Source organism: Vipera berus, assembly GCF_964194415.1.
Source record: "Vipera berus genome assembly, chromosome: 1".
Taxonomy (NCBI): Eukaryota; Metazoa; Chordata; class Lepidosauria; order Squamata; family Viperidae; genus Vipera; species Vipera berus.
In genome coordinates, this window is record NC_138202.1 from 180,278,869 (window position 1) to 180,292,930 (window position 14,062).

Below are 14,062 nucleotides of genomic sequence, written 5' to 3' on the forward strand. Positions count from 1 at the left end.
AGCCCTGAAGGAACCTGCAAGGCACCACCACCATAACATTGACTTGAAGTACTCTCTTCTGGGTTTATGGGTTTAGGTCTCTTTCATAAGGACAGTATAGGACTAGTTATAGCAGGGGTCCTGCAACTTTAAGACCTGTGGACTTCAACTCCCAGAATTCCCTAGCCAGCATGGCTTGTTGGGAATTCTGGGAGTTAAAGTCCACAGGTCTTAAAGTTGCCAAGGTTGGGGACCCCTGAGCTATAGGACTAGCTCAGCTCTCCTCTTAGCTTCTGCCTCCTGTCAGGGAACTTGACAGATAGGTAAACCTACCATTGTAAGCACCCTTCTAAACCCAGCCTACACTGCCCAATAGTGTTAGAGATTATTGGTGTGGTTTTTTTCTTGCCAGGAGGTGACTCTGGGTGTAGGAGAACCAAACTGGGGAAATCCACCAGTTCCTTAATTTGACTTGCAATAATTAAGAAATGACATAACCAACCATTCACTGACCTCATTACTGTGACAGGAAGTTTGGAAAACGTATTGCGTTCCAAATGTTATGAATCTATCATTCTCAGCTACCCTCATGTCTGGCTATGCTGGTTGAAGTTGCAAATGCCTAACCCTGATCTATCCACACATAAAAAATTTAAAAAATTTAAATCAGATTTCCATTCTGCAATAGAATTTTTGTATAACAAACTTTACTGAATACTTGTTTCAGATGTTGAAACAAAATTGCAGTCTGTTCCCGGGGGGGGGGGGCAGCATGTAATACAATCAATTTAAAATGTATAATAGTATTGAAATTAATACCAGCACAGAGAAGATTAATAGAAAAACCACAAAACATACAAACCACAAAACCATCATTCTGTTTCAGTTACTGCTTTCTAATAGAAACAATAATAGTATAGATCAGTATCCAAACACTTTGGAGAGATGTCAGGGCACTGGGGAGATAGATTGTTTCTTGGTTGAGACCCTTGTTCAGACACAAATATTCTATTGCTTCTGAGAGTAGGATGAGAAACATAAAGGAATTTTGGACTGGCTAGAGAGAAATATTGGAAACATGGTAGAAAATGCATCTTTTAATATCCTGAGAGTTCTAGGATGCCAAATTTGATTAACGTCCTAATGGGCTGCTAATTTGCTTGCGATAAACGTAGTCTTTATAGTAGGAGTACTGAATACTGAGGAAGCAACTGCAACTGAATTCCTGTCTAGGAGGGTATGGACCTTACTTGACCCAGACAGCATCCATACACAGGCTCCCCTTGGGGACAGGTCAGGATGGGGAGCAGGGGTGCAGTCATTTTGTTTCTCTGTTTAAGTAAAAATCATTTCTGAAAGGATGATCTAATGAGTCAGGGGATGTCTTAACTCATTTATTGTATACTCTTTAAATTTGTTCTTCTATTTTCCATCTTAACAGAAGTTTATACATTTAGCAAGTATGTTCATCATTGGTATATAATTCCATTTTAAATTCTGTTACATGTTATTCTATACTTGGAAGTCTTTTATCTGTGCATAAGAAAACCATTGAAAAATTAATCCCTCTACATCCAATTGTTCTCTTGCTTTCATTTCTCCATTTAGCAAATCTTGATATTAGTAAGTCTAAATATTTTTCTTTGCTTGCTGTTTCTGTTCCATAAAGTGCTTTTTGTGCTGAGGCCAGTAAAACTACCTTTAGGCACAATCTGAGTTTATATCTGTTCCATAATATGACATTCTTAACATAATGATTTTTGAAGTCTATGTTTCCCTGCAAGTTTGTCCATCTAGTGCTGCTTGGAATACAGGGCAATGAGCTTTTGGAACTACTGAGCACTTCTTACATTCGTGTCATGAACTTAGGGTTTCACTCACAGTAGTTTGCTACATGGTGGGAAAAAAACCCCTATGCATAATACATCAGATTGTGCTTTAAGATAAAGTCTACTGAAGGGAATCTGCATATTCAGACCATTATTTTTATAGCATATGACTTCAGCATGTTGGGCAGAACGAGACTTCCCTCAAGTTCTTACTTTCTTATTTATTTTTACTTACTAAAGCCTTCCATCTTCTTCTGAAGATACGATAGCATATCAGAAACAGTATATATATGGATCTTTGGTCATTCGGGTTTTTCCCCACGTAGAATTGAAGGTGTAAGAGCAACGTTTCGACGAAATCCCATCCGTCATCTTCAGGCTGGTGGCTTCAGCTTCCTTCTTCTGGGAGAAGCATTTGGTATATATAAATTTATAAAAAGAATTTGTGATTAAACAAATTCACCTTTACCCATTTTTAGCGTTAGTGGTTCTATGTGCATTGTCAAGATCCATATATCAATGACTGTAACTCCATTTGAAAAAAACCTGATGAAACCAAAAAAGATTGCTTGAGACATACAGGAGGAACCAGGATGGTCATAGGGCTGTATATAAAGAAGTTTCATATGTTTTTAATATATGAATTTCTGTATTTCTGTTTTTTTCTACTTTTCTGCTCTATTTTTTTCTACCTTGCTGCAAGGAGATGGTGTGATCTTTCCTCCTCTCTCTAGCTAGTCTATATCTAGGCTAAATACAGTAATTGGCCTTTTTCTTTAGGTATTTAGTTACCTCCCACTGAGCAAATCTTAAGCCTTGCTGCTGGACCACCACTTAATTGGATGAAAAGCATCAGTTTTGCTGATTAAATTGTATTTCTGGATTTTTGTTAGGACTATATACATTTAATATTGCTTAGCATTGTACAATCATTAAAATTCACATAGTTGCAGTACTTATATTTTATTTGGTAGGCTTGGCATTTCGCAAGCTTTCTTTCAATAATATGGGCTGCTTTGGGTCAGTTTACATCAAAAAGTATCTGCAACAAAAGACCAGGTCTGCATGCGAAGGTTCAGTTTAACTGATTTATTGCTATAAGCGGCTGCATAGGATCCTTCTCAACTAAAGTTCAGCATCTGGTTAGAGTTAAGTAAGGGTCAATGGCAGTCAAGTGTGTGTAGGATGTGTGTGCGCGAACAGTTCATGTGTGGCTATGTAGTGATTCTAGGCTGATCCCTCTTTTCTCCCCTATCCCTGGCTCTGCCAGTCATTCCCCTACAAAAAGCAACACAGAGACAAATTGTGATGATGATAATAGCTCACCATCCATAACACTATGAGCAGGGATTTTTATTTCACTTCTTGAATGATGGTATTGCAGTAAGTTTCATCTGGCAAAGTTCACTCTTTTGCACTAATTGTACAAAAGCCCCACTCTCTATTGCTCCTGAACATCTTAGTCCATAATTGTATAGGGTTATTTTTAATGTAGGACTCTAGCACTGTATCACATTGTATCACTATCATAGAGAGACTGTAACTGCATGGCGGTGCACATGCTTTGCATGCTGAAGGACCTGTATTACTATTACCTTCAGCTTTAAAAAAAAGGTTCTTGGAACGGAGTAAGAAAAGATTTAATTTCTGCAGTTTGGGATAGCTGCCAGAGAAAAGAAACAATACTGGTTAAGTTGGACCTTTGATGATTCAATGTAAGGCATTGTGTTTGTGTTCTAGTAATTGCATTTTGTAAGCAGAAAAATGTAAATCATTTGAGATCCGTTGGCCTAAATAAACCAAAATATTCCTGAATTCCCACTACAGCAACTTTCTATTGCCCCAAAGACTGTAATCATCCCATCTAAATGCTAAGCGGCTGACTCAGTGCAACTACATCAGTGCAACTTAGTCTTCCTAAGATTAACAGCAATAGTAGTGGGCATTTAGGCCTTTCAAAAAGTCCCTTAGCTGTAAAATATAATAAATTATATTTTTCCACATGTATGTCAAGATAACACGGGAAGAATCTTTCAACTTATAACAACTTCTAACTGCTTCCTTGCAGTATTACAAATGGAGGTAAATGAAACCAACTTCAAAAATCTAAAGACCTGGGCTATTGGATTAGGGCCATATTGGATTGAAGCTAGAATTAGTATTCTTATTTATTTATTTGTAGGCTGTATGTGTATAACAGTCTGATGACCATGGATTCCCTCTTTCCTTTCCCCATTCAGCACTGGCAACACCTTCTGAGTTGCTTCCAATGAGGAATTTGGAGTTTAGAAATCAGAGTCTCACCTGGTGAGAAGTAACACTCCAGCGTACATGGAGGAAGTAGCATTGCTCCTTTATTCTTTGGCCATGCTATGTTTTAGGTTCACAGAACTCAATGGTTCAGAGACTGGAACTCCGTCCTACATTATCTATATAATGTTGAACCCATCCTACAGTTTGGAAAAAAAGAAGAAATAATAACCAAGCCCAGGAGTTTGGTCATTCAACCATCTACAGGCATTTAGTAACACGACCGTAATATAATATTAATGATATGCCATGGATTTGAGTGCTGATGGCTGAAGGCTTAGACTGGGAAGACTTGCATTTACTTACAAATTGGTCATATCAATGAGTGATATTGGAGCAATTATTCTTCATGTGCAGCCCACTATACAGTGAGGCTAAAATGAACTTAGCCTTCCATAAATGTAGCTGATTGATTATTAATTAATTCTTTTTATTGAAAAACTAATTGCTGTGCATGTTAATATATTGAAGTCAAGTACAAAACTTTCAATGTATTTTTCTTTCCTTCATATCCCAAAGATGGTGCTTTCTTACTCATTTCCATATCCAGCCATATTTCAATTTTATCATTGGGAGGGAAAGAATATGTGCAGCATGTTTCAGTTTACTAGTGGTTTCTCTTTCCCTTCTTATTAGAAGAAAAAAATATAAAGGACAAGAAGTATGGCAGACGATAGGAAAGATGAAGCTAAGGCACCGCACTGGACCTCAGGTCAGATAGCAGAAGCTTCTTCACATCCACATTCTGCAGAGATGAAGGAGCAAAGTGGCACAGGGGAAGGACTGGTCAGAAGTTCTAATGGGTTTCCATACAAAGAGGATGAAGCTGGAGAATATGGTGCGCATGGACCACAGAGCTCATATTCCAGAACCAAAGAGAATGGAATCAACGGAGAACTAACTACGGGAGAGAAAGACACTGCAGGTAAATTGTCAAAAGACTACTCTTCTTTTGTTCTTGAAATCCTTGCTTTTAAGGGAGAGAGCATTGCAGAGAATATTTTTCTAGGCAATAGTATCCTATTAACCTGAATCAGTTTAGGCTTCCCCAGGTAACATAGTTATGTTGTTAAAAAACACCTGTGCAGGGTATTTGAATTGGGATCCAGTTCTGAAAGTAGGAAGAATGCACTGCACAAAAAAAGAGAAGATATTAACAAGGCCTTGCTAGCAAGAGCAGAAACATTGGGCTGAAGTCTAGTTGCTGGATAGAGTCAATGTCTAATTTAGTGTAACAAAGTTATGCTTCTTCCCCCAAATCTAGTTTTCTGAGTGAAATCAATGGCAGACTTTAAAAAAATGAATTCTCTGCTACTTGCAAAATTGTTTTTACAGCAGAAAAGAAAGGGATGCTAGTGTGTCATTATAGTCATAACACTAAATGCAACTAGCAATGTCACACACATTTTTGTTGCATTTATAATTTATAATGGAATTAACTGAAGTTTAATTGATGAATACATGGCCTGCTGTAGGGAGTATAGGGAATGACGCTGAAGGTCGGAACAAAGAGCCATTACCAAAGCAGTGGCTGGATAAGAGATGTTCAATTCAAGTCAATAAATTAATTTGAATAAATGTTTCAGGCCCTCCTAGGTCACAGGAAAATAACGTGAGGTAGGGGGGAACCACATTCAGACATGCAAGAGTCTACTACAGGTACTGTTGATATTAAAATAAAAGTAGTCCTTCCTTTGTCTGTCCACCTTGCAGGGCTGACACTTGCTTTGATTAAAGCTTAAGCAGCTATTTTATGTTAATGGCAATAAGGTCTGATTTTCTTTTAGTAGTTCCAGATTGAAGCCTTACATACATTCTGTATGAAACAGTGCCACTTTTATCAGTAAAGTATAGCAAATCTTGGTCTATTAATGCAACAGGCTGTGATCCTGGCATAGATGCCCTCCTTCTGCAGAGGCAGATACCATTTCAGTGCCTTCCAGCTTCCCATAACACAGCTCTATGAATAGAAAATAAACAGATCTGGAGAACATATTGTCATGACAGTCCCTTGCCTGCTGCATGCTGTCTTTAGTTTTAGCAAATGTGAACATGTTTTAATGGAGGGGTATGTCTCATATTGTTTGGGATGCAGGCTCAGGAGATAGATACCATATTTTCCGGCGTATAAGACGACTGGGCGTATAAGACGACCCCCCAACTTTTGAGATGATTTTCATGGGTTAAAAAGTCGTCTTATATGCCGGAAAATACGGTAATAAACTCAGGTTAATTGTTTGGTTTGGGTTCAATCACTCAGGAAGTTTGCCATTCTGAAACAAAAAAATGTTATATTGTACTCAGAGATGTCCATGGGTTTTTTTTATTACCATTTTTGATTTCCACAACCCATCCTACTGATGAACATCCCTAATTGCACTTGTAAAGGCAATCAGGCTTCCCTGAATAGGTTTCTCTTTGAAATACTGTATTCCCATCATAGAAAGTCAGTGAAATTATTCATTCCATGGCAAAATGTTGTTAATAATTACAGCAGAAGGATTTTCTTGCCTTTAGGTGTCTTGGCAATTACACAGATTCAAGCAATTTGATTGCTTTCCATTTGCTTCCTTATTGTTGTTAATGATGCACAAAGACAACCAATAAGCTTAGTTGCCATTACAAATCCAAAAGCAAAAACAAAAACCCAACCTCGACATAAATTTGGTCAATTTTTTTAAAAAAACTAAACTATATTTGATCTGGTATTTCATGTATTAAGATATAAACCTCAAGAAGCAGTGCTTGATGCAGTACATCCCAGCAGGATGGAATGCTTTAACTATCAGGAAGAACATTTTCTGAAGAAAAAAAGGACATCTTGGGAAATATAAGTGATGAGAAATTCATGTCTTTCTAATAAGTACCAGTGGGATATATATATATGTATCTATGTGTGTATATATATGTGTGTGTGTGTGTGTGTATACACACACACACACACATATATATATGTATATGTGTATGTATATATATATATATGTGTGTGTGTGTGTGTGTGTGTGTGTGTGTGTGTGTTTTCTGAGGTTTTCGCGGGTGTTTGTATGTGGATCTCTGGTCATTCGGGTTTTTCCCCGCGTAGAATTGAAGGTGTAGGAGCAACGTTTCGACGGAATCCCATCCGTCATCCTCAGGCTGGTGGCTTCAGCTTCCTTCTTATATACCTTCTTATATTCCTTCGTATATACACATACACATACACATACATACACACACACACATATATATAAATATATATATACCGTATTTTCTGGCGTATAAGATGACTTTTTAAAGCATGAAAATCTTCTCAAAAGTTGGGGGTCGTCTTATACGCCCAGTCGCCTTATACGCCGGAAAATAGTAAATCCTCGGGAGCAGAGACGTTAGTGGAAACGGACAAATCCAGCGCTCGAGAATGGCAAAAGACGGCCTCCTCATAAATAAACCGCCCACCCCACCCATACACGCCTACACCCGCCCACCCCCTTTTTCCACCCCACCCTTCCCTGACAATGCCTCCTGCCTCACCCCTGCCTCCTGGCGTCTTCCGCTCGCCAGGTAAACTTCCATTGTACCCCGGGACCAACTCCTTGCGGCCCGCCATTCCTCCCACCACGCCCATCACCCACCCGTGCATGGCCCCCTCCCAGCTCCAGTCCATGGACCCCTCTTCAGCCTTCATGGGCTCTGACGACGACGCGTTCCCAGCCAGGCTAGTAGGTGTAACGGGCGCAGCCTCTATCACCGCATTCTGAAGCCACCGCTCAGCCAGACTGTCGCTGCCAAATGACCCCTCCCACGTTGCGTCCAGGCTCGCTGCGACCCGGACGGGCCCGGTCCCGGGTATGGACGCCGCGGAGCCTGCCGGCATCGGGTGAGTCCCGGCAGAGGTGTCCTGCGCATGCACGCGCTGGCCAGCTGCCGGGCGGTCGGGAGATGCAGCCGACAGGTGGAAGAAGGCTGGCTCACGACAAATCGAGGTGGGCCTGCGTCAGTGGCATGCGGGGATGGCGGGGGTGGCTCCCGTAGCGAGGAAGGCGCGTCCATGGGGAGACGGGCGAGGCCCGTGCGCCGTGCTGCAAAGAGGGGCCCCGCTGAATGTCGTGCCCGTGGGCCGCGACACCTTCACTTAATTGAGAAGCAGCCCTGACTTCCTACTTACCTGTATTTTCCGGCGTATAAGACTTTAACCCATGAAAATCATCTCAAAAGTTGGGGGTCGTCTTATACGCCCAGTCGTCTTATACGCCGGAAAATACGGTATATATTTTCCGCCATCTATTTAGATACATTAGTGTTCAATTTTTTAAAAAAATTTCACCTTGAAGACAAGTTATCCAGAACAAAAGATATAATTTTGGGATGTTTTTCTGTAGCAGAATACACCTTTTAAACTGCATGCACTAAGCACTGTAAATTCATCTTTGAAACATAAAAAATATGAGTAACTGTATAATTTTAAAACTCTAGACTCTTACATTAATATTTTGTAAATGGATAGTTACCAGTGTAGAATTATGTTTAAAATAATGTGAAATAGATTTGGGGGGGGGGGAAAGTCCTTATACAGAAATAGTTAAGTGTATATTTGAAAATTAATAAAATGTCCACTGCTGGGAACACTTTTTGTACATTATTGTGCATTTTCTTTATAATTGGAAATAAAATGTAATCTTAGTTTTTTGTATTAGAGCAAGCTCTGAATAAATCGTAGTGTAACTTGTCAGGAAGTTTCAGCTGAAACCAGGAGACGAAAACAACTGTAGATGATGTATTTTGGATTGAGGTAGTTGAGTAGTTTTATTACTATTAAAGTGGCTGCAGTTTTGTAATAATAGGTATTTTCTGCCTGCACTATTCTTATAATGATGGGTACATGTTTGAATTGATCTGTGTATAAAGACATTGTGAAATTGCTGTCATATGGTGAGTTTAGAGTTCCTCTTAACTGCCATTTTACCAAGACTATCCATGCAAATGTGTATTTTCTTCTTAACACATTCCATTGTATGTCTTCAGGGCATTACATTTTGTAATAGGACTTTGAGCATGTGATTAAGTATACTTTTTTAAAAAGGTAGTTCTTTTGGAGTTCTACAGCATGATTAGGACAGTGCACGTTGTCTTAATTCAATAGCAATAACAGTTCAGAGCAATAACATACATCCTCAACAACTATGACTCCACATCGATTGATTAAAACCCACACTTTAGAAGCCCTTGATAGTGCAAGGGAAATTGAGTTTGTTGGCTATTGTAATGGTATGTGGGAATGACTTGGGAGAAAGGAGGAAAAACTATGGCCGAGACCAGAGTTCCCCAATCCTTCCACCTTTGTGGACTGGTGGGGAGTGGAGAGTGGATGATTATGCATGAGCAGTGGGCAAGCACATGCACGTGTTCAGCTCCATTCGTATGACCACGTGCGTACGCAGCTCCATTTGCATGAGCACGCACACACACAGCTTCATCTGTGAGAACATGTGTACAGTTCCATTTGCATTAGCGGTGGGCACACGTCCCCATCGCCCATGCAAATGGAGCACGCGTGCACACACTCACCCACTGCTTGTGTGAGTGAGGATTGACGTGTGTGCTTGCCCACCACTTCGGTGGCATGGTTCCGAACAGCTCAAGGCCCAGTAACGGGCTGGTGCCTGGGGGTTGGGGACTCTGGCCAAGGGAACAGTCTGATCTAGTAAACGAATTCTGAGGCTGAAAGAGGGGTGGAGGTGGAGAAAGCACCTCAGAAGGGACCTCCTTTGTTACTTTCTGCCCTTTTCAGAGAGTCAGAGTAAGGCAGGGGAGAGGCGGCACTTTTAATGCCACCTTATAATAAATCTAAAGCTAGTATAGGTAGTCCTCGACTTATGACCACAATTGAGCCCAAAATTTCTGTTGCTAAGCAAAACAAGTGAGTTGTGCTCCATTTTACAACCTTTTTGCCAGAGTTGTTAAATGAATCACTGCAGTTGTCAAGTGAATCATGTGGTTGTTAAGAGAATCTGGCTTCTCCCATTGACTCGTATTGTCAGAAACCAGCTGGGAAGATTACAAATGGTGATCACTTGATCTCGGGACGGTGCAGCTGTCATAAAATATGTGCCATTTGCCAAGTGCCCCAATTTCAATCCTATGACCATGGGGATGCTGCAAAAGTTGTAATGTGAAAACTGGTCATAGGCCACTTTTCTCAATGCAATTGTAACTTCAAATGGTCACTGAACAAATGGTTATAAATTGAGAACTACCTGTAAACCATAGTTGGCTTCTTCTCTGCACTTCCTCCAAGAGCTAACTTCAGTTCTGCAAGTCTAAAAGCACTCTTTTCTTCCTTCACTTTTACATTCCCAAAACTAGGGAAGATCCCTTCCGAGACTCGTTCACCACTTTCCAGAGCTGTTCTCACCTTCCAATATTCTTTTACAATTTAACCAACGTTCTTGTGTTTAAATGCTTTATGATTGAAATGACAGATTTATTTTTCCCTGATTCGGGGAGAGGTTATTTACTTGTCCTGCAATAGACACTTCTTTATGAATATATTGAAATTCTTTCCAGTGAAATGGAATAATTTTTAAATTATCCATTGGATGATGTTTAATTTAATTTCCATTCAAGTATATTGGCACATTGCATTTAAAAGTTTAAGTAATAACATTCCTTTATATATGATGCCATATAATGAAATCTCAATTTCATTGCGCATGGTTATTTCAACTTAACCTATCAACACAGATTCATTATTTTTCTTCAGTTCATCTCTCTTGACAATGTCTGCAAAATATTGAAGATTCTGAAGTTCCACCATTTGCAAATTTGACTCCTAGCCACCATGCCCAACTTACCCTATTACATTGATAATGACTGTGTAAGAGAGGGCATTATTTTATTTTAAAATAAAGCTGTATCTGTCAAGTAATATATAGACAAGCTAATCAGGTTTAATATTGCAGAATACTAGTACTTTCCTTAAAATGAGCATCAAGAATTGAGAATATATGTAGCTCCAAGTGTCAGAACCCACTCCAATCCACATCTTAAGAAAGAAAAACTCTTGGAGACAAGATTGTCCAAGCAGGAACTTTTACTAAGACATAGATGATAGAAGGTATAATAGACAGGATCTGAAAAATCTCCTCACAGATGGATACTTTTAAAGTGACCCCGAGCAAAACCCCACCCCTCAGTTCATTTGGTCAGTTCCGGATCAGTCAAGTTTCAGGTGGCAAGCCCCTCGAGGGAAAGGGAGAACCATCAGTCCATTCACAGCACAATTACTCCCTCCCCTTCACATTCCATCCAGAGACACAAACCAGAATTCCCCCACCCCCTTTCTTAGTTGCTCGTAAGATCAGAGAGAGAGAATGCCTCTCATCGATCTTATTGTGAGGGGCAACAGGCAGGCTAGATAAACAAAAAGTTACATCTAAGGAGAGGAAATGGAGACAATAAACTTCCACGTTTATTTCCTTTCCTCCTTGGGAATGGCAGAATCCAAGGGGGGGGTGGGTAAGATTTGGGTTTGCACAGAAAGAGAGTTAGAAATGAAATATAAATGGATTCTGACACCAAGACTGAATTGAGTATCATAATGTTTTGGGGATCAATTAGACATAAAATATTTTACATCTTGCAATTTCAGTCCATACTCCATTTAAGTTCAGCTGTTTTTAACTGTTTTTCTCTATAAAATTACTGCATCTACTCAAAGTTACTCTGCACTTATTTTGAAGAGTTTTTAAGACATTAGTATTTCATCCAATATCTAGTAAATTTGGCTTGATTTTTTTTAAGACACTGACCTTTATTATGTTTTAAGATGGTTATTCTTTAAATACCACCCTGATTTGAGGAAAAGTGGCCTATTTGTCATTTATATATATAAATAATATTCTATGAATGATAACAACATTTTAGGACTGATTCCCTAAAAATCTTCAGTAAATAAGAGGCTTCTCAACAGGAGCTCAGAGCTGCCAGACCCAGGTTATAACAATGCTGATGACAGATGATGATGATTGGTGGCAATAAAAGTTTAAGAGTTTTCTGCATCTCTTTGAAGTCATCTAATGGTTGCCTGGATTTTGTAGCCCACGTCTGATGGCATTAATCCCAGCATTATTCTTCTACTTCATGGAAGAATGGAGCATGAGTGTACAGTGAGGAGTAGTTAAGTAGCACCATCTTCTGGACAGGGTCTTTAATTCTCTTGCTAGATATGCTTTATCAGGTTTTTGTTGGGGTTTTGAGGAGTGTAGCAATTAAACCAAATATATTTTTATGTACTTTTCAGATTCCTCTCACTATTCTCTATACATTCTTGAATAGACAGTTTGTACTTCATAAAGACAACATTCAAGGACAGCAAGAAAATGTTCTTTGGCCAAATGAAATGACTACATGTAGCTATAAATGGGTTCTACAGCATGGGCTGGATTCTGACATATTTATACCAGATGCAGTGGCTACTAATAATGCAATTTTTTATTTGACAGTTAGACAGTAAGAGAAATTTTCCCACAATGAAATTGAAAGGTTTGGTCCATTCTAGGAACATTCATCTCATATTCCACTACTGTGATATTTGAGAATGTGAAGCTGTTTGCACCAATTGTTAGTGATACGGTATATAAAAAATGCTTAATGCTGGATGAATTCAGAAATGTGGCTCTAATTTACTTACTTACTTACAAATAAATAAATAAATAAATAAGTAAATAAATACCCATTTACAAATCCATTCTAACTTTTTGTATCTGTGAAGATGCATAGACATCTAGTGTTTGGCAATACTTTATTCTATTTTTACTGCAGCACTGCAATATTTGCCATATGATTAGGTTTAATTGGCATTTCTAGTTTAAGAAAATAAAGGCTTGTATTTGATGATTAATTGAGAACATTTTATATTAAAGATCCATGCTTTTACAGTTGATATTTTACAAAACAATAAATAGGAAATAACTTATTTAGGCAAAAGTAACTATCACGCTTGATATTTTAAGTATATTGTAAAACTGTATGTTAGATTAATAATGTTTTAGTTTATCCATACTTGTAACCACCATTCAAAAGGAGTCAGAAAACACTTATTAACATTTGCAGGAAACTTACACATATTTAATACCCAATACGACGTCTGAATATAAGACTTGGTACAATGATTGGTTTACTTTCTCTGAAAGTGAACATGTTTAGTAGTAAATATTTGATAATGTCCGGACCACATTACAGTGCCTAGTCCTCAATTACAATGTAGAGAACTGGGATGATCATTAATTCATGGATTAATTCTTAACTGTATCTCACTCTTATTACGGTATATGGATTAAGGCTCTTTATGCAAGCAAAAAGTAACTATATAGAGTATAATGAAAAAATATAATACATAACTGGATCCATAATACAACCATTTTTTACTTACTTGGTAATAGCAGTTCATCATTAGTTGCACAGCAGTCAGTGTCTGAGAATGAAAGCATGCAAAGTCCATGCTTATTTATAGCTAAGTTAAATACTGTAATGTTTATGATATTTTGGAAGTGAAATATTTATTTATTTAAATATTTTAAGCACAAGCCTCCAAATTGCAATCATATAACTGCAGGAACTGGACTGCGACAGTTGCAAGGATGAGGATCAGTTTTAAGTCAGTGCTGTTGTAATTTCAAATGGTTGCTAAACGAATGGTCATAATGGTCATAAATTACTTTTTCTAGGACCATTTGTCTGTCTCTTACTACTGCCATATTTATTTATTTATTTATTTTCCCATATGATCCTGGGAAAAGACGCAACAATTTTAAAAAGTCAGAGTATAAGCTAGGATTGGGAAGCACATTTTTATAGTCTCTATGAGGACAGTAGTTTGGCTAATGAGCATGTAGGAGGTCTATTCTACTTCCGCCCTCCTGCAATCAATTGCATCGGTCCTGTCTCCGTCAAGTGCATCTGTTTGA

The 14,062-nt window shown here is 38.6% G+C and overlaps 1 protein-coding gene across 7 annotated transcripts in view; it reads left to right on the forward strand.

Moving 5' to 3' along the window:
* Positions 1 to 4,763: 4,763 nt before the first annotated feature.
* Positions 4,764 to 14,062, forward strand: part of MAP2 (microtubule associated protein 2) — a 90,199-nt gene continuing 80,900 nt past the window's right edge. For all 7 annotated transcript variants that reach the window (XM_081332366.1, XM_081332368.1, XM_081332370.1 and 4 more), the window contains exon 1: positions 4,764 to 5,043. In XM_081332366.1, coding sequence (XP_081188492.1) covers positions 4,782 to 5,043 — 262 coding nt within the window. In that variant the 5' untranslated portion in view covers positions 4,764 to 4,781. The remainder of the gene's footprint in view (positions 5,044 to 14,062) is intronic.